Source organism: Leptonotus elevatus, chromosome 9 (assembly GCF_054856555.1).
Source record: "Leptonotus elevatus isolate MCC_2025b chromosome 9, RoL_Lele_1.0, whole genome shotgun sequence".
NCBI lineage: Eukaryota > Metazoa > Chordata > Actinopteri > Syngnathiformes > Syngnathidae > Leptonotus > Leptonotus elevatus.
In genome coordinates, this window is record NC_141247.1 from 1842930 (window position 1) to 1863130 (window position 20201).

General features: G+C 40.8%; 1 protein-coding gene across 3 annotated transcripts in view; it reads left to right on the forward strand.

Moving 5' to 3' along the window:
* Positions 1 to 20201, forward strand: part of slc7a11 (solute carrier family 7 member 11) — a 44813-nt gene that overhangs the window by 14179 nt on the left and 10433 nt on the right. For all 3 annotated transcript variants that reach the window (XR_015095984.1, XM_086085172.1, XM_086085173.1), the window contains exons 3-9: positions 1528 to 1643; positions 6983 to 7108; positions 10458 to 10557; positions 12006 to 12050; positions 12218 to 12341; positions 14706 to 14809; positions 19286 to 19382. Coding sequence is in view for 2 of the 3 variants with exons in the window: in XM_086085172.1 (XP_085941298.1) it covers positions 1528 to 1643; positions 6983 to 7108; positions 10458 to 10557; positions 12006 to 12050; positions 12218 to 12341; positions 14706 to 14809; positions 19286 to 19382 (712 nt within the window). In the remaining variant the exon portion in view is untranslated. The remainder of the gene's footprint in view (positions 1 to 1527; positions 1644 to 6982; positions 7109 to 10457; positions 10558 to 12005; positions 12051 to 12217; positions 12342 to 14705; positions 14810 to 19285; positions 19383 to 20201) is intronic.

The following is a 20201-nucleotide window of genomic DNA, read 5'->3' on the forward strand; positions in this document are numbered from 1 at the left end:
TGCATTTATTTTTTAGACAAGCATCACGCTGTTTCAAGATATTCACACAAACATCCTCAGATATTCACATGTCGTCCATGAGGAGGCAGTGTTGCTGTCTCCACCTAACGGGAAAGAGCCGTCTCCCTTTTCTCTGATCTTCTGTGTTTTTATTTAACATCAATCTGGAAACAAAATATGACCCTAATTTGGTTCCCCCGGGCTTACACTGCCATGACTGGAAGATGTTTGTCTTCTGCTGTGAATTTTCCTTCTACGCCACTAAAGTAGCAGCGGTCAAAGAGGTAGAAGAGCGTCTTCCGGATGAAGGCAAAACAAGCTAAAGGGACACAAACTAGGGTTGTATTTTTTCCCCCGACTTGTGTTAAATAAACTCATAATTCGGGCTCAAAATTAAAGGGTTATCTCTGGTGATTTAAGCGGGGTGGGGGTGGAGGGGAATTAACTCAGTTAACTCAGTGTGCAGCCAAACTTGGAGAAGTCACTGGCAGGAAGATGAATAAACATGGCCTATAGGTAGTTTTACTTTCTGATTTATTTGCTTGATGCTTGTTGGAGAACTCTAAAGTAATTTGCAAATTAGTTTGCAGAGCCAAATTCAAATAGCATATTAGTTGTAAGCCTTTGGAGATTCATATCAGAGCAAAATTCCCTGCTCAAGTTACCTCCACGGGGCCTCGTAAACCAAGTGTGGTGCTCAGTACTAAATCTGTAAGCGAGAAGTTTGGAGAATTGTTCGTTTGAGTTCAGTGTGATCGTTTTGCTATGGATGGATATATTTTACAGGAGGCATACTCTATTCAAAGATCAAAGAAAGCTATCAGAATAGTCTTTGATTCTAAACTTTGTATTTGATGATTTTACATTAATTCCAAGATTTTACTCACGTAAACATCTGTTACAAGCTTTGAAGAAAAAAATAGAAGAGGAAATAGAAAAAAGGGATTAATCACAATTAATTACGGAAAATTGTGATTAATCAGTTAAAAAAAAAATCGTTTTGACAGCACTACTCATAATACAAGATCAGATAAAGGCTCATCTTCTGTTTTTAAATTTTCAATTATAAATGAGAAACGGGAGAAGGCACGTTCCCGTTAAATGGAGACAGCAACACTGCCTCCTCATGGACAGGTGAGGAACACACTTTAAACACATGAATATCTGAGGACATGTGTGTGAATATCTTGAAACCGTGTGATGTTTGTTTAAAAAATAAATGTGCGTGGCCACGGATCCACAAACGCATATTCGACAACTCACACCCAGAATTCATGTGAAATGCATTCATAACATTAATAAACACATGAAAATCGCTGATTTATTTGTGAATCTGAAAAACAGGTGAAAATCCTGATTACGGCTTGCCATATTCACATCACATTCATATATTTCCTATTCTTTCTGTTTCTTCTTCTTTTTACTAGTTTTCTCATGGATTATTGCACATAGAATGTAGAAAATCTATAGCATGTACATAAAGAAGTATTTGTATGTATATGCATTAATGTTTTATGTGCTCTACAGGCCTGCTGGGATGGCAGTCATCGGTCTGGCTTTTGGGCGGCACATTCTGGAACCTTTGTTTATGCCCTGTGATATTCCACCTATTGCTGTCAAACTGGCCACAGCCATTGGCATCAGTATGTATTATTATTATTATTATTTTTTAAACATTACAGCACTTGATATGTCTAAAACTGTATGTCAAGATGTATTGTGAGAATGAGTAAGTGTGCAATAAGTGCACATTTGCTTAGACAGTGAATTGTAATGTGCTTTCCGAGATGTTCCCATTAGGAACAATTCTAAATGAATTTACATGTTACAGTGTCAAACTAGCACATTTTTTTTAAATTAGAAGTTGAGCAGCATCACCAGATGGATGGTGGTCCACTTTGGAGGTTCTACTGGAACTGCATGCTTTGTCTCTTGTCTTCTGGTTATTAGTACTGTCTCCATGACCATACAACATGGCTGTTCTGCCATCCTATACTTCTTTCCTTTCACTTTAGCTAGTGCTCTTCTGTCCCAGATCACCCATGACACTTTCCTCCATCCGCCCAACTTGCTTGCACTCTCTTCTTTATGTCTCTTCTACACTCCACATTGCTCTGAACAGTTGATCCCAAGTACTTGAATTCCTGAACCTTCTCCATTTCTACTCCTTGTCACTGGCCTCCGTTTCACTCACACATACTCTGGTTTTGTAGCTGACCTTCATTCCCCATAGTTTCAGTGCATACTTCCATCTTTTTAGGTTCTCTTTTGCCTGCTTCCTACTCTCAACATCGATCACAATGTAATCTGCAAACGTCCACGGATACTCCTGACCTGATCCTGTCTAAACTGTCATTACCAAAGTAAACAAGAAGGGGCTCTAAGCTAATCCTTCATACAGTTCCACCTGCACTTTGAAGCATTCTGTCATTCCAGCAACATACTATACCTCATCCTGGACACACTCTTCCGACACTCTAAATTTCTTCATACAGTAGCTTACAACAGCACCGCCCTTGGCACCCTGTCATATGCTTTTTTTTAATCCAGAAAGACTCAATGCAGCTCTGTAATGACGAATGAAGAAACTAATCAAGTATGTCCCCTTTTTTTTTTTTTTTAATTAACTCTTAAACAGAAGCAACTGAACGTTCAAGTAAAAAATAAATAAAAAATAAATAATAAAATTAAAGTGCCAAACTGTAACAAAGAAAATGCTAGTAAAGTGCCTTTAGGAACTGATGTCTTATTCTCCAATTTTACTTTCACAGAAGGAAATTGTTTTTTATGAAAACGAACATCTCCACTTTATGTATGTACACTGTATGGTTGCCAGTTCACGTAACATATATACTATACTATACTATATATGCACTCTGTAGCAGCAAAAATGTTGGCAACCACTGACCAAATCCAACTCTTAATACCACCACTATCATGTTGTAAAACAATGTACAAAAACATGTTTTCATTACAGAGATTGAGGAATTAGGAAGTCTCAGAATTGAATACCATTATTGCTAAAGCAAGAAACAGTTAGACCTTTATCTTTCTTTATGTCAACTTCAAACCTCTATACTATAGCATAGTAGTTTGCAATCAATATTTATCTAATAAAACAACAACGACAAAAACTTCATCATAATGACCAGAGATGCTTATTATCTGTCGTGTTGGCTATTCATCGCTGGCTTGTTGTTGCTGCTGGGAGGGGAAAATAAATCATGCCAAAGATTGAAATAAGACAGTTAGCAATAGTGTTGTCCAATTTAGCCTCAGGATGTCCAGTTTTTCTTGAAAAGTTTGCCTTGAAACCGAACTTTTAATAATATGCAACATCTGTCCTGCATAGTCATCTGCACGTAATTGTGAATCACATGGTTTAGCTCCCATCAACCAATCAGAGGATGGAAAATTGCATTAAGTCAGTGCTTCGGGTCGTGTTTGGGCCAGCAGAGAAGGCCTTGAAGATTCTGACTGGATGCCATTTATTTATTGATTGGCCTTAATAATTTCTCAAAGCACTGGTAATGTATCTACCATATTTGGAACATATTAAATTATTGACGCTGTAACGAATATTGCCCGTCACCCTAAATGTTTCCATTTTATTTGCCTTTTTAAACATTTCCCCCTGGGGAATGTGTGTGCGTCTCTTAACTCTGTGTTTTCAGTTCAAAAGGGCTCTTTGAGTTTCCCTCCAGCAGGGGCTGGATTTTGTTTTTACAACCCCCAGGAAACGCATACCACAGCTCCTACAGACCTGAAAGCCTGTTTAGCAAGCAAACTAGCGATAAGACTGCTTATCACTCCCCAATACCATCTTTTATGGTCTAGTCTATCCACATGAATTAGCCATGTGTTGTTGGAAACAATGCCCCTTGGAAGTTATATGGTACAACAGTGCCCTCCAGCGGCCACTATCTGTTATCCTCAAGAATCCTGCCGCTCCTAATTAATTTGAAGTCTACATAATTTGGGACATACGGACTCTATGTACTGGACTGACATCAAGTGACTCCTGTTGTTTATCTTTGTACACAACCTGTATGTCTATCTCAAAAGAATGATGTGTGTAATTTCTGTAGCCACCTAAGTTTAGATAATTAGTAAGCTTAGCGGATTCAATAACTTTATGATCGCGGTAATGTTTGAAATGTGTTCAGAATGATAAATGAAGCATCTGGCTTGTCAATTCTGATAAAAAATTATCAAATACTATCCCAAAAGCTTGGTCTCAGTCGACCAAGTCTGCTTCAAGTCGCACGGAAGGGGCGGGACTACGGCCCGGCCCCCTGGGACACAGTTTAAAAGCCAGTGCGCGAAGGAACTTCTTTCTCTTCCCCTCTCCTTCGCCCTATGAACTGCTCAAGGACTCTCTCTTTCCTGCAACTCTTCCCTCCTCTCTTCGTCTCATGTCTGGCCCCAGGAACTCTCTCTTCTCCTCCTGCGCAATCCCCCGCCTGCTCTTCATCTCACGTCTGGCCCCATTAACTTTTCCTGATCATCACGAGAAACGTGGTCCTGAGGGTGACCACGCGGCTTCTTCCTTTGAGCCACCACGGGCGCCCAAAGCACGCATTAAGCAAGGACTCGCAACCACCCTGCGCATCCCCAAGGCGCGTGTGTCTGTCCAGCCGTGAGCCCGAGGCGCCCCGCTGCGCCCCGCTGCGCCCCGCTGCGCCCACACAAGAACCTGCTGTGACCTCCACGACGCTCGTGCATCACCGACCAGCAGCCAGAGACTCCCGTGCAGCATTCCAGCTGGACATGCACCAGCTAAGGACCGGCTGCGGCCTCCATGCCGCGCGTGCACCTCGCCACCAACCGGAGACCTGGTGCAGCCAGCATTCAACCGAGGATCGACGCTCGAGTCTCTCTCTCTCCCGTGCGACTGAACCACTCCCGAGCGACTGAACCAGTCCGTGAGTGCGCTGTCATTGCAATCTGACCATATACTACTGGTGCAACGCTTTTATTCAAACATAAAATAATTGACAGGTCAAACGCTTCCATCTTTATCCCCCATCTACCTTTTTCATCTACCTTTTTTTTTAATCTTAGTTAGTTAGGTTGCAAGTTTTCTTTTTATCTTTGATTCACATTTTTATCCCATTTCATTAATAGGTTAGGCTGTAACTGATATATGTGTGTTTACTAAATACATTTGTTGTCTAGAAATTCAATTTCTGCCGAATCATTTGTGTTCACTGAGTGGATTAGTAATTATCTTATGAAAGCAAAGAACTCCATGATTAACTAAAGTAGCAACTTCAGATTATGAATACTTGATAATAGGATTTTTATCGTTTATTTTGCTCCTACAAACAAGCAAAGTCAACGTGCTGCCCCAGAGGTTCTGAGGAAATGACAACTCCCCTCAGTACCGTCTAAATTTCTCATAAGCCATTACGGCAACCCAAATAATCGCTACAACCTTTGCTGCAGTTTAGAATTAACTTTGAGTTGACACAGGTGTGCATCACCGAGTGGTGTAATTTGATGACAACAAGCTCACAATGACGGGGTAGGGAATGTCCGATCAGTATGTTTACGCTGCAGTCACATTGGCAGAAAGTACTAAACAAGGACTTTATGTTGCCATTGCACATATCCAAATTGTGTCACTTAAGACAAAACATAATTTTGTCACTTAGACCATGCAAAGTAAATCCAGCCTTAGATTTGTTATGACATCGGAAGCAGCGTCGGGTTTGCAGAGCTGTATGTCAGTTTCTGGTGTCGGAGAATCCTTTCAATCAGTGGTGTAGTCCAGGTTGTACGTGGGTATACTTCAGTCAGCATTGAGTATACCCACTTCTAAATCCCCCCCTTGATGCACACCGTTCAGCCATGGCCTACCCTCTTCTGCCTCTAATTGGCTGGTACCCCCTGCCGACACTAATTAGATTGGCTAACTTTTGACATAAAAACTGATGAGCCGATCGTAGGCAGAGTTGGGTCATGTCGAGGAAAACAATCCTTCAAATGCTCCCCCGAGCCACAATGGTGACCGAGAAATTTTGCTCAGGTGAACTGATTTGCCCTTATACACGAGATACTTGATCGCGACGTGGGTTCGATTCCCGGGGTGGACGCTGCCGGTTACACACTAACTACATGCTCTAGTTAAGTTTTATAGTAGCTAGGCTGGTAATTGATTTTTAAGTACCGGTAAATTAAAACACAAGAATGGGGACAAATGGTTTAAGATTCAGTACAAAACAATACTGTCTATTCCCTATTATTGTTCATTGTTCACTAAATATTATTATTTGTTTTATTACATATACTATATGTTTGCCTCATGATAAATGCATTTTACATTATTGCAGAATGCTTGTGTAACTTACCAAACTATTCTCATTAAGTCATGATAATTTTATTATTGTGAGCAAATACAAATGACGGATATTTAATTCTTACATGTTACAGTTTGAGGATTTTTTTCTGGACTACTGAAAGTTGTGAAAATTGAGAGTATACCCACTTCTCCAGGGACCACTACACCACTGCTTTTAACACAGATGGGTGGGAGAAATTAGTCTTTGGGTGTTAAACTTTAGCTGGCAATTCGGGCTTTCCATTATGCCTTTTTACGCAGACGCCACCTTGCCTCTGATATGGCTCTGGACACTACCTAAGAAGCTGGGTCAGGAAATAGCAAGCTTTGACTTAAAATGTGAAACGGGCCACAGATAAAGAGCACCAAGTGATTTCCAGTGTTTTTTGTTTTTTTACTTCACATATTTCAAATATTTGAATATATTTAAATATTGTATGTTAATTTCCCTGAAGTTTTATCCATGAAACTACCAAGATCAATGCCAATCAAACTTAATGTCCAGGAACACACCAAAAACATTCATCAATGTAATAAGGACAATGTATTCAATGAAAGTTTCCTCATCTAATGTTAATTTCGGAAAATATGCTATTTACTGCTACTTTGGGTGTTACATAACTCTCTCTATCACCGTAGCTGCAGTAATGTACACGAATAGTATGAGTGTCACATGGACAGCGCGGATCCAAATCTTCTTCACCTTCTGCAAGCTGGTGGCCATCAGCACCATCATTGTTCCTGGAGTATACCAGTTCTGCAAAGGTAGGACAAGTTTTACCTTATCCCAGCAACTTTTATAACTAACATCTAACATCTAGTTTTAATTATTTCTATTAGTACCACTAGATTCACAGTTAGTAATGAGAAAGTACTGATAAAAGCCAGACTGAACAGCAAAATAAATACATAAATGAATAAATTAGGGGTGTGAGGCGGTTACATTTTTTAATCATAACTCACGATTAATCACAAATTTTATATCTGTTCTAAATGTACAATAAAATGTACAATAAAATATTTTTGTCTAAGTTCTAATAAATACATAACAACTATGGAAAATTTTGTTTTTGTATGCACATTTTGTTGTCTGGAAGACAATAATTTAATTTGTAATCTGTGGTCTAAAAACAAATATTGTAGCTACAGGTGGTCTTGACTAAACGTAATTAATCACATGACTTCAATAGTTAACTTACAATTAATCACACATTTTATATCTTATAAAATGTACAATAAGTTTCCATACTCTTGTTAGCATAAAAGTGGGAAAAATGTGAAACAAATTGAAATATGGCTCCACCTTTTAGTCACTTATACAGTAATTTGATAATAATTAATAAACAATTTGGTTAAAATGAAAAAGATGTACTGTACTGTAAAAAATGAGTGTCATATTGATGTGTGTTGAGGTCATTTTTCTGCCCCTAGATGGCATAACTGCATTTGTAAGACATTGGTGACAACTCAGTGCATTTTTCTTTTCATATTAACTCTTTGACTGCCAGACGTTTTCAGAAAAGGGATGCCGTCAGTGCCAGCCGATTTAAGCATTTTGACTGATCTTTCAAGGTCCACAGAAAATGTTCTGTTTGGACTATGGAAACACACATACTACCAAATGAAAGATTGAACTTTCATCTTTCATCAGAAAAAAACAGTTTGTTTCTACCTTATTCCGTTCTTTAGTAATCAACAATAGAAAATGGTTAGTTTCACCCGATTTCGCTTGTTTTGGAACAAAATACGGAGAAATCAAGCTTTTAGTGAAACGATATTATTTCATGCACTCTAGTGAATTTTACACTTCTTTTTGTCCATGAATGATGCCACAAACACCTAAATAGTGCTTTACTTCTATAAAATACTACCACCAAAAATGAAAAAGTGTTTTTTGATAGCAAAATACGTTTATTTACATTCAACAGTGTAACAATTTGACAACAATTTGGCAAACTATTTACAAATGTGTGCAACTGTGGTGCTATTTACAATTATGTGGATGTTTCAACGACAGTTTTTCTTTTTGTGAAACACTCCCCTGCGTGCAAGGAGACGCAACATGATTTGCACAACAGATTAGTTTAACTGCGATTGCCTCTTCGCGTGCAGAAGCTACACTTTCTTGCCGGCCGTTTTTTCCGGGGAATAGCAAGTATATACTGCAGTGTGTGTTGCCATAAAGTCTAATATCAGGATATTTGTTACGGTTACATTACGGTGGTGTTACGTCTGGCTTCCTCATGTCCTTCAGTTGCTATACCGGGTGGTAAGAGATGTTCTGATCTATCTTATCCACTCCATTCATGGTGGCATCGTAGTCCAGAACCAGTGTCTTCTCCGTGATCAGACTGTACCCGCTCCTCCGATGAATATGCATTGGACTCGGAGTACTCTTCATTGTCCGACAAAATGTCCGCATGTGCAGCTCCGGCGTTAGCAGCGCTAGCCGGTGATGCTTTATGACGTGAGAATAAAGGCCGCGTCCAACTGTGGCGTCAACCTCGGGATTCACCATCATCATCATCATCAATGTGCATTGGTCGATGCTTTTCGACAACTCTCCTTCGCCCGATCGAATACCCGGTCGGTTGTGCTGCGCGTTTTCCGGCGTTAGCAGCGCTAGCCGCGCTAGCCGGTGAGGCTTACTACGTGATCATAACGGTCGCGTCAAGGCTTCCAACTGTGGCGTCAAGTTCGGAGTCATCATCATCGTCGACATCAATGCGTTTTTTAGTATTGATCGATGCTTTCCGTCTTTGAAAAAAATGCTCAAGCGTGAGCTGCTTGCAACCGGTTGCTTGATCAGCCATTGTGTCATGATCAGCCATCGTCTCCTCAACACTCTAGCTCCGCCTCACGTCTTCTACTGACGCCCACGGTGGGCGGCCCATTCAACCTTGTGCAAAGAGAGTCATCGCTGCCATCTAGGGGCCAAAACGAGTAATTTTACTAACTAGATCTGCTTGATACTTTCAGCACAGCTGCCCAAGGCTTTTCTCCACCCGTTTCCAAAAAAAAAACTAAAAAACATAGTGAACGTCTTTTAACGTCCTCGGCGCCCTTCCGTAGGTTTTTACTAAACGTTTTATAACGTTTATGGCGGTCAAAGAGTTAAGAGCTATCTAATCTTTAACATTAAGTAATTTGTGAAATTCTGCACATTTTTAAATTTGTAAAATACAATTTGACCCCAGTGTCCACTAATATATGCATTATTATTCAATTTTGACGTGGACGTGTCTGCTGCGTTGCGACTGGAATTCCAGTAAAGGCTTTCCAGGTGAGGGGTGGGCATTGATCGCGCTATAAAAATTTGGGGCGTTAAAGGAACTTTAAATTAACTCAATTAATGCACTAATTTTTACAGCCCTAGAATAAATAAATTAATAAGCAAACGTAATTTTATTTGGGAAAAGCGATCACCAAGCAAGTTAGAATGCTACTGAAAAACAACCATCATCCCAAACATTCATGCCAACAGTGCATCTTGGTGAAGTATTCACATGGGTTCAATTAGTCCACATTTTTGCATCTCCAAGCCTTATTCCAAACTGGATTAAATTCATTGTTTTCTTCACAATTCTATACACATCAACCCATAATGGCAATGCGAAAAATAGTATAGTAACAGCAAATGTATATACAGTATATAAAATAAATTAAGAGATTGTGTATGCATTAATATTTGCAGACTTTGCCTTAAAGCTCAAATATGTGCTCAAATACATACCATATCCACTGATCATCGATTAAACATGATTTGGAAAAGCACACACTTTTTTACGTATATATGGTCCAATGCAGTTGACGGTTAAATGTTGGATCTCTAACCAAGCATGAGGAGGTCAAAGCAATTGTCTGTAGACCCTTGAGTTAGAATTGTGTGGAGACATGGATGCTGCTCTGTGCTTAGATATATTCAAAGAATGAAATTGTTTCCCACAGGGGAATTGAGGCCCAAGAACATCATAAATTAGATAGCTTTCTCTTACACGTTGCAAGAATGTCACCAATGCAAAGGAGATAATTACATTCCCACCAGTCTGTTTTAGGCTGTCTTTTCTTGTCTTTTTGTGTGTGTGTGTGTGTGTGTGTGTGTGTGTGTGCATAGGTGAGACACACAACTTTGAAAATGCCTTTCAGCTAAACAACATGAAGCTGTCAACTTTACCTTTGGCCCTCTACTCTGGGATGTATGCATACTCTGGATGGTAGGTATGAGTACCAACAGTGGTGTGTATATATATATATATATATATATAGATTAAAGGGCTGGGTATTGCCAACAACCTCACGATACGATGCGTATCACGATACAGGGGTCAAGATACGATACATATGTATTCCAATACATGGTCTTTAAGGCGATACGCATCCCGACATTTTACATTGCTTTACAAGCATTTTCATTATAAGAGCCACATGTATATCCAAATGATATTTATTATGCTGGATGGCAAAAATATTTTAGTTAGCAGCTCTTCTGGTTTGCATAGCATGGTATAGTAGCATGCGTGGTCTAAATGCGCGTGCATTGCAGAGCAAGGTGCCACTTTCACAGACACACCAAGAAACTTTAAAAATAGGCATGGGCCAATATAAGTAAAAATATCATAGTATTAAAATTACAGCTTTAAAATGTGCTTATTTGAAATATTTGGGGAAATATATAAAATTTATAATAATTAATAAATAAATATAATAAATAAATATTTTTCCATTTAACACATTCTATTTAGTTTTTAAACAAAATAAAGGAAAATTGGTACATTAAGAAACATGTACCATGTTAAGTTTAAATAAATAAATAAATAAATGTTGATAGTCTTCCTCTGTTTTCATTTTTCTTAGAAAGACATAGTGTCCAATCACTGGTGAGCTATTTTTAGAACAGACTTGAATTCGTGGGACACCAACACATGTACTTTTTTTTGATTAAGTAAAGTCTCTCCTCCTGCTGCTGCTTTGCAATTAAGTGCACGTGAAAACTTGCATGTGCACTTAATTGAAACAATTAACTTCAGAGGCTGCTGCAGCACAGCCCTGCAAGCAACGAGTGGTTAATTGCCTACAGTATTCACAAATGAATGTGCAATATCGATTCTGACGCCTACGTATCGATACGTATATTGTAAAAAAGACCCACAACAATATATTGGCGTATCAAGTTTTTGAGCACATATATATCTCATGTATTGCAAATGCCAAACATTTTCAAACACGAGGGCATCATTTGTTCCTTGTGTTGTGGGCAATTTTACTAATGTGGAGTAATTGTGAGATAAAAAAGAAAAGAAAGAGGAAATTTAGAAAGTGTCGTGACTCGTGGGTGCCTCATTCGAGTGTTCCCCACTCGACCCCACACAGGCTCATGCAACCTATGACATATTTCCCCAGTACTATCTAATCACAGTGGTCCCTCGCTCCGTCGCGGTTTACTTATTGCGGATACACTCTATCGTGGATGATTTGGGTCCATAACTCATACATTGCGGAGTTTAGCTCGGGTTGTACCCGTTTTTCCAGACTCAACTTGTCCCTGCGCCACCCCCTGAATGAATGAATGACAAATCTGAGTCTGTATTTTGAATTTGTAACAATTGTACTTAGTATGCCATATAGCACACGTTGCTAATCATGCAGGTCATGTGTTTTCCAGGTTCTACCTAAATTTCGTTACAGAGGAAATAGATAATCCTGAGAGGTAAGTTTACTTATCATTTTTTAAATGTATATAAATGTGTACTAGGGAGCCCAGACTGGGTCGCCACAATCAATGACCTAAGGGCACAAACTGAAACCTGAATTTCTGTTGGATTCAAGAGAATAAACTATATGTTATACTGTTTTTATGCACTTCTTATGTTCCAGGACAGTGCCCTTGGCTATCTGTATTTCAATGGCGATTGTGACAACGTGCTATGCGCTGATTAATGTGGCCTACTATACCGTGATGTCGGTTGAGGAGATCTTGGTCTCAGAAGCAGTTGCTGTGGTAAACATTAAAATACAAACTATCCATTTTGTACAATTGCACTTCATTTCATAGATACTTTGTAGTACCCACCTCCTGAAAACAATTGTGCTAATAAAAATACAGTAGATGCTTTGTTTACTGATATATTGTTAAAAATTCACATCACATCTCACATTAGCAAAATAATTCCACATAAACTACATCTGGAGCTATACTAACATTAAATAGCTGTTTTTCCATCTGTCCATCCATTATCTGCCGCTTATCCCTGGCTGGGTTGCGGGGGCAACAGCTTTTGCAGGGAAGCCCAGACTTTGCCAGGGGCCTCCTGTCAGTGGGAAATGCCTGGAACACCTCTCCAGGGAGGCATTCGAACTAGATGTCCGAGCCACCTCAACTGGTTCCTCTCAACGTGGAGGAGCAGGGGCTTGACTCTTATCTCTAAAGCATGGTTTACATGGCAGGAGAATTTACCCGATTTAAGCCTCAAATTTCCCATAACGACAATTGTAAGGACGTACCGACATCCAAATGGTAGTCAGACCGATATCGGCCGCTCGGAAGGACGTTTGGGCCACTCCGACCTGAAATCGGGGATATTCAACATGTTGGATTGTTTTGGCCCAACTTTACACCGTGTGCGGTGTGCCCTGAGGTGTTGATTGTGCCGTGTGGCTGCACACCACACGCGGTACATTAATAACTGTTACTCCTCTCATTTTTTCTCGTCACGTGTGGCGTCTCTCACAGTTTGGAAGTCAGCTGGCAATTTAAAAATCTTGCCGTGTGAACCAGGCTGAAGAAAGAGCCCGGACACTCTGCGGAGGAAACTCATTTCAGCAGCTTGTATCCGGTATCTTGTTCTCTCATCTGGTCCAACCTTCTTAAAAAGGGGGACAACCACCCCGGTCTGCAAATCCAGAAAGGACTGTCTCCGATTTCCCGCGATGTTGTAGAGGCATATCAACCACGGCAGCCCCAAAACATCCAGAGCCTTCAGGAACTCCAGGCGGATCTCATCCACTTCCGTGGCTTTACCACCAAGGAGCTTTTTAACCACCTCGGTGCCTTCAACCCCAGAGATAGCAGAGCTCACCTAAGAGTCCCCAGAGTCTGCTTCCTCAAAGGAAGGCATGTCTTTGGAATTTACGAGGTCTTCGAAGTATTCTCCCCACCGACTCACAAAGTCGAGTCGAGTTGAGGTCAGCAGTGCCCCATCTCCACTATACACAAAGGTGCAATGCTTTCCTCTCCTGAGGTGCTGGATGGTGGACCAGAATTTCCTCGAAGCTATCCGAAAGCCATTTTCTATTGCCTCACTGAACTCCCACGCCCGAGTTCTTGCTTTAGCGACCACCGAAGCTGCGTTTCGCTTGGACAGTCGGTACCCGTCAGCTGCCTCCGGACCCACAGGCCATAAAGGCCCGATAGGACTCCTTCAGCTTGAAGGCATCCCTAACAGTGGGTTTGGAGATTGCTGCCACGACAGCCTCCTACCACTTTACGGCCACCTCAGCAGTGAACATGGTTCACTCGGACTCCCCTGTCCTGGTGCCAAGGCACATATGGATACCCTCATATTTGAACATGTTATTCAGTATGCCAAAAAGAGTGGGTAATCTGAGCTGCTGTTCGGTGCATAGGCACAAACAACAGTCAGGACCTTTACCGCCGCCTGAAGGCGGAGGAAGGCTACCCTCTCGTTTAGCTGGTTGAACCCCAACGTACTGGCGCCAAGCCAGGGGGCCACACTTGCTTTACGCCTCTCACCAGGGGCAATTCCAGAGTGAAAAAGAGTCCAACCCCTCTCGAGAAGACTGGTCCAAGCTGTGTGTGGAGGCAAGTCCGACTATGTCTAGTCGTAATTTCTCTGCCTCACACACCAGCTCAGGCTTCTTCCCCGCCAGAGAGGTGACATTCCATGTCCCAAGAGTTAGCTTCTTTAGCCGGGAATCGGTCCGCCGAGGTCCCCGCCTGTGGCCCCTCTCATAGGTGGTGAGCCCATGGGAAGGGGGACCCACGTTGCCTTTTTAGGCTGTGCACCATAGGTAGCTGTTTTTATGTTATTAATTTATTGTTAACGGTCTTTATTGTATGACAAAGTTTTACTCCATGTACAGTGCAGCACTTATGCAGCAATGGTTAATTGAAGTGCTCTATAAATAAAGTAGAGTTAAGTATGTCAAACCATGTAATTCTACTTTGTAGTTTCCATCTATCACTCTCTACTTTGTAGTTTCCATCTATCACTCTCACACTATTATTCAGTTCATTAAAATGATTTGTATAAACTGCAAATCATGCTTTGACTTGTCACACAACACATTACTGTACAGTGCGCCAATTAAGTTTTCTGTTTCAACATAATTTTTTTATTTACAGACATTTGCAAAGAAGTTGATGGGGGATTTTTCATTAGCAGTACCAGTATTTGTTGCCATGTCATGCTACAGCGCCATGAATGGTTGCCTCTTGGCCCTGTCAAGGTACACTTTCCTCTTATTTGGCCAGTATTGTTGCTTTCTGTGGTATGCAACCAATTGATAGAAAAAGTTTACAAAACTCTGTAAAATGCAGTTTCTGTGATGTAAAATGTGTGTAGTTTCAGAACTTTAAACAATGAGAACAAACTATCTTTGATGAAAAGTATTTTGTGGACACCTGGCATTCCTTCATTTTCAGATGCCACCACTCTTAGGAATGAGTTATGTTCCAGAAGGCTCTTCATATCTTGACTTGTCCATAAAAAGCGTGGCACACGATACATATCACCACACTTAATTCATATTCAATGTGGGGGTCAAACTCAGCGGGTCAGTCATGCTAGACGCATGTAAACAGGGTAACAACACCGCAAAAAATGCGGAGGCTGCAATAACATTAAACTTTGATGTCAAGTAGGGGGCTGCAAAATATCATCCTTCAAATGGCCCCCGGGCCACGGATGGACAAAATTCAGAATTGAAATGAGAATGATCCCTAAATTCCTATTCAATTATTAATTTGTTTAGAGAGCATAATTGCAATTCAAATTCGAATTGACAGAAGTCGAATCGAACAGTACTTAAATGATGTGAAATGCGCAGATTCATTGATGGCGAAGGGGGTGGGGGGAGGGGGGGTTGTTTGTGGGGCTGTTGGGGGTTGGTGTAATGGATGGGGGGTGGCCGATGTCTAGCCATTACTATTCGTCATTGTTCGTTGATGGCATTAGGAAGCCGCACCCCTCTACCCTTTTCACCAGCCGTCGTGGGCACTCCCTTCCCACGTCGACGAATAGTAATCACTGCATTTCGTTCGCCGTCCCCCACTACCCTCCACTGGCTAAAACACTGTACATCAGTGGTGTCCAAAATCGGTCCTCGATGGCCGGAGTCCTGCAGGTTTTGGATGTTTCCCTGCTCCAACGCACCTGTTCCAATGAACAGCATCATTATCAGGCTTATGCAGAGCTTGCTGATGAGCTGATGAGAAGAGAAACATCCAAAACCGGCAGGACTCTGGCCCTCGAGGATCGAGTTTGGACACCACTGCTACATAGTTCAGAATGGGTTAACATGATGCACAAGGAACACGAAATAAAACAAATAAAAAATAAATGAAGGGTCGAAATGTACTTAAATGAGAAAGCTAGCTGAGCTGTTCTGTCATTGTAACACACAATGGCTAATTTACATGAGACAGGAGCCTCCCAAGGCCACAAACAGCACTGGCCTTTTTAAACAGGGGGAAGCCAACTTGAAAGTGTGCTGTAAACCTTGATCCTTGGTGTATTTTGATCAAAGCATGTCGTAGACATTTCACAAAGCAGGTTTAGTGAGAACCCGTAGTCAAGAAATCCTGAATTGTGGGAAACTCTGCGTCTTCCGTTTCAGAAATAGAGGTAACTGAAACCAGAGGAAAAGAGGTAACTCTAGCCTGTATTATAAAAAAGGTTATTTAAGCTTTCGGTCAGTTACCGTAGTAACAGTGTCCATGAACTTAACCTGGTCGTTAGCAGGTTTTTCACAATGAACCTCAAGTTTTTCCCTGAACCCGACTCCTTTCTACCACACATGACATTTCATTTCCTCATTCATTCAGTCCGCTGCAGCGACTTTTTGCGTTAATACGCCTATAGTCTATAGCGTAAATTCCTTTTGCCATTAACATGGCATGTCCTTTTGACAAAGACCCTATTGATGAAGGTGCCGCTTTATTGCGCAGGGAATTAAATATTTGTCGCGAGATTGTTATCAGACAGCGCATAGATATGCTGACATTTCCGGACAGTTATCTTTTTGAACGGTACAGTTTCACATCACAGTCCATCATATACATTACATACACAACTTCATCTGTCCTTGCATTTGCAACATTACCAGCCGTAGTCATGCGCTCACATTCACAGCAAATATTGTGTTGCACTCCGCTTTATTTTTGCAAGTGGCAGTTTTTTTTATATAATATCGGAGATGCCGAGCATGTAAGGGCAGTCAGAAAAGTGTGGCTTGCCCTGAAACAACTATTACCCAACCTTTGTGGTATTCCCCGGACATAAACCTGTCAGTCATCAAGGAGGAGTTCCACAGGATTGCAGGGGAATTATGAAGAGATCAGTTACATTAATTTTTATTTAGATTCTGGTAATGACAGTGTGCTGCTATGTCAGACTGGGATTAGTAATTTCATTGTATTTTAGGATTTCCCAGTGTGATTGGGTGCATAGATGGCACACACATCCCCATCGCGGCTCCCTCACATGATGAGGCAGATTATGTGAATAGGAAGTCTATTCACAGCATGCAGGTACATGTGGATTGACTGCTGTTTCAAAATGTTAAAGACTGCATCATAGTTCAACATCTGCCATTCTCTGCACTCAACATCATATGTGATGCTGCTAACATTATTACGAATGTGGAGGCCAAGTGGCCTGGGTCAGTTAATGATTCAAGAATTTATAGAGAGTGTAACCTAAGCAACAGACTGCAGCGTGGTAAGCAGCCTAAAGATTTGCACAATATAATTCACTTGGCTCCCTCCTTCAATATATTCTGTGTTCACCATACCTTTGAGGAGAGTTTGATGGCTTTCTGCTGGGTAGGATTGCCAACCGTCTCTTAAAATACGGAATCGTTCCATATTTAGAAATGTAAGTACGTGTCCCGTATTAAGTTGTCAAGGGACGCATTTTGTCCCGTAATACCATGAGAATCAAAAATAGTCCGTAAAATGTCAATGGAATTAATGAATAACAGTGCCCTTTATGTGACAACTTACGGTAACATTCCAAGGACTTCCTGCTCTGTGACCAATGAGCTGACAGCACATTCGATCACGTGTACAACGATACAGAATCGGAATGCGGAAGTACATAGCAGAAGAGCAGCAGAAGTACTACTCCGAAAAAAAAGGCAGAAAAAAAACGAGCGGACTGGGAAGAAAAACACATGGGTCGAGAAAATGCGAGCAAATATCAAGTGCACTGTACTGTCTGCTGGATCACTTTTACCATAGCCCCGATGGTGGACTGACTGGCTTCAAGCAATATGCTTCCATGGGTGCAGTTGTGCAGGACACATGCGGAATACTATATAAGGCGCAACTAATATCAGAACCCCAGAAAAACTATTTGTCCACCAGGCAACACCAGCGATAGATATGTTATGTAAAGAATAATTATTTAACCTTCTGATCAAGGTTAATATGGAAATAGGCAATGAATATCTGTGTTGAATGGAAAACATAGTTGATTGACAAGTACGTTAAATAGACAATACAGAAACGTAATCATTGATGAATAATAAACACAGCCTTACATTTATTACAAGGTCAAACAGATATGTATAATTTGTTTTGCTGTACATGCAGTTTATGTACGACATTGACTATAAATATATACAGTAAAAAATATTAATTAAATAATACTAATTTACAGGTAACTGCTGTAGAGGCAGCCCATGTCTATGACACTGTAAGCATGGTTTGAGCTATACTCAGCTGACTGTGCTCTAAAGATGACGCTTAGAACACTGATGAAATCTTCTTTTCCTTTCGGCTTTTCCCTTCAGGGGTTGACACAGCGAATAAGTTGCCTCAATCTAACCCTGTCCTCTGCATCCTCTGCTCTCACACCAACTACCTTCATGTCCTCTTCAACTACATCCATAAACCTCCTCTTTAGTCTTACTCTAGACCTCCTGCCTGGCATTTGGAAACTCAGCATCCTTCTACCAATATACTCACTATCTCTTTTCTGGACATGACCAAACCATCTCAGTCTGGCCTCTCTGACTTTATCTCCAAAGCCTCTAACAAGTGCTGTCCCTCTGACGTACTCATTCCTGATCCTATCCATCCTGGTCACTCCCAAAGAGAACCTCAGCATCTTCATCTTAGGATCCCATCGGAGGAGTTTGTCAAAGTGGCTAGGGAGAGGGAAGTCTGGGCTTCCCTCCTAAAGCTGCTGCTCCCGCAACCCGACCCCCAGATAAGCGGTAATAAATGGACGGATGGATGGATGTGTTCGTAATTGTTATACGATGCCGTTAATATTTTCAATTCGAGTGCGGTAAAGTATGCCGCCCTCTGTTTTCCCCTTGCCATGGTGGATTATCAAATCAATGCTCTATTGAGGCGGTCTTTTTTAATCTGGAGGCAATTCCACGTGAAACTACTCAGCGTTGATATAACTAACTGAAATCAGCTGTCCCGGAACTGAAAGGCAGAGTTTCCTATCTGAGGGTATGTCAACTCGTTCAGGGTTATTCTCACAGTTTGTTGAACCTGCTTTGTGAAATGGACCCCTGGTAACTGGAAAATTGCACAATATTAATAATCTGTTGAAAACAGTGTAATACAGTAGGACAGACAGTTTAAGGAGCTACAATTTATTTGGAAACATTTCAACAACAATATCAATTAACTATTTTGTCTGGTGAAATAAAGTAAGTGTATGTGTATATGTATGTGTTTTGCAGATCATTTTTGGTGGCGTCACGTGAAGGACAACTTCCTGAGGTTTACTCCATGATTCACATTCGCAGAAATACTCCAATAGCTGCCGTCCTCCTACTGGTTAGTGTACTACAATAAAGGACATATCTAGATCAATAAAGTGCTGATTCCAATATGCTGATAGCAACATACTATTACATCTTGAATTAGGGTATTCTATACGGCACGATAGACGACTGGTTAGGATGTCGTGAGATTGAATCTGGGCTTGAGCGTTCCTGTGTTCCTGCAGTTTCCTCCCACATTCAAAAAATTTTTCATGTTAGGTTAAATCAACACTCAGAATTAGGCTCCAGCACGTCCGCGACCCTAATCTGGTTCAAATAATGGATGGATGGATTTCAAGTCTTTATTCGTACAGTGGTGCATTAAGATACGAGTGACCCGAAGTATTCTTTAAGATACAAGCTGTCTTCCGGCTGATTTTTTTGCTTTGACTAGCAAGGAATTTTTTTTAGATAGGAGTGAGATAGGAGCAAACTCACCTCACTTCACAACAAGCAGCAGTTTGGAAGATAGTGAACAATTCTTTTAAAAAAGACACCTCAAGTAAGTTTGATTGAAGATTTTTGTGTCAAAGGGTTATTTGCTATTTTATGCAGCCTGTGACAAAAACGTTTATTTAAATTTATGATGATATATCAAATGCATTAGGCCAAATAAAGACAAAAACATTTTGATGAAAGTTTTTTTTGCATTCAACTTAATAAATAAGTAATTTGCCGAGGTGTGCACTTCCATCTCTCTGTCAGCCCTGTTTTTGACGGATGCCCACATTTTCAGTGAATGCTTTGACGCAAAGCCTTGAAAAAATACATGTACTGAGCACCGACTGAAGCAGGTTTTCGTCCATTGGGTCCTTCTCGGTCTGTGTTTTCC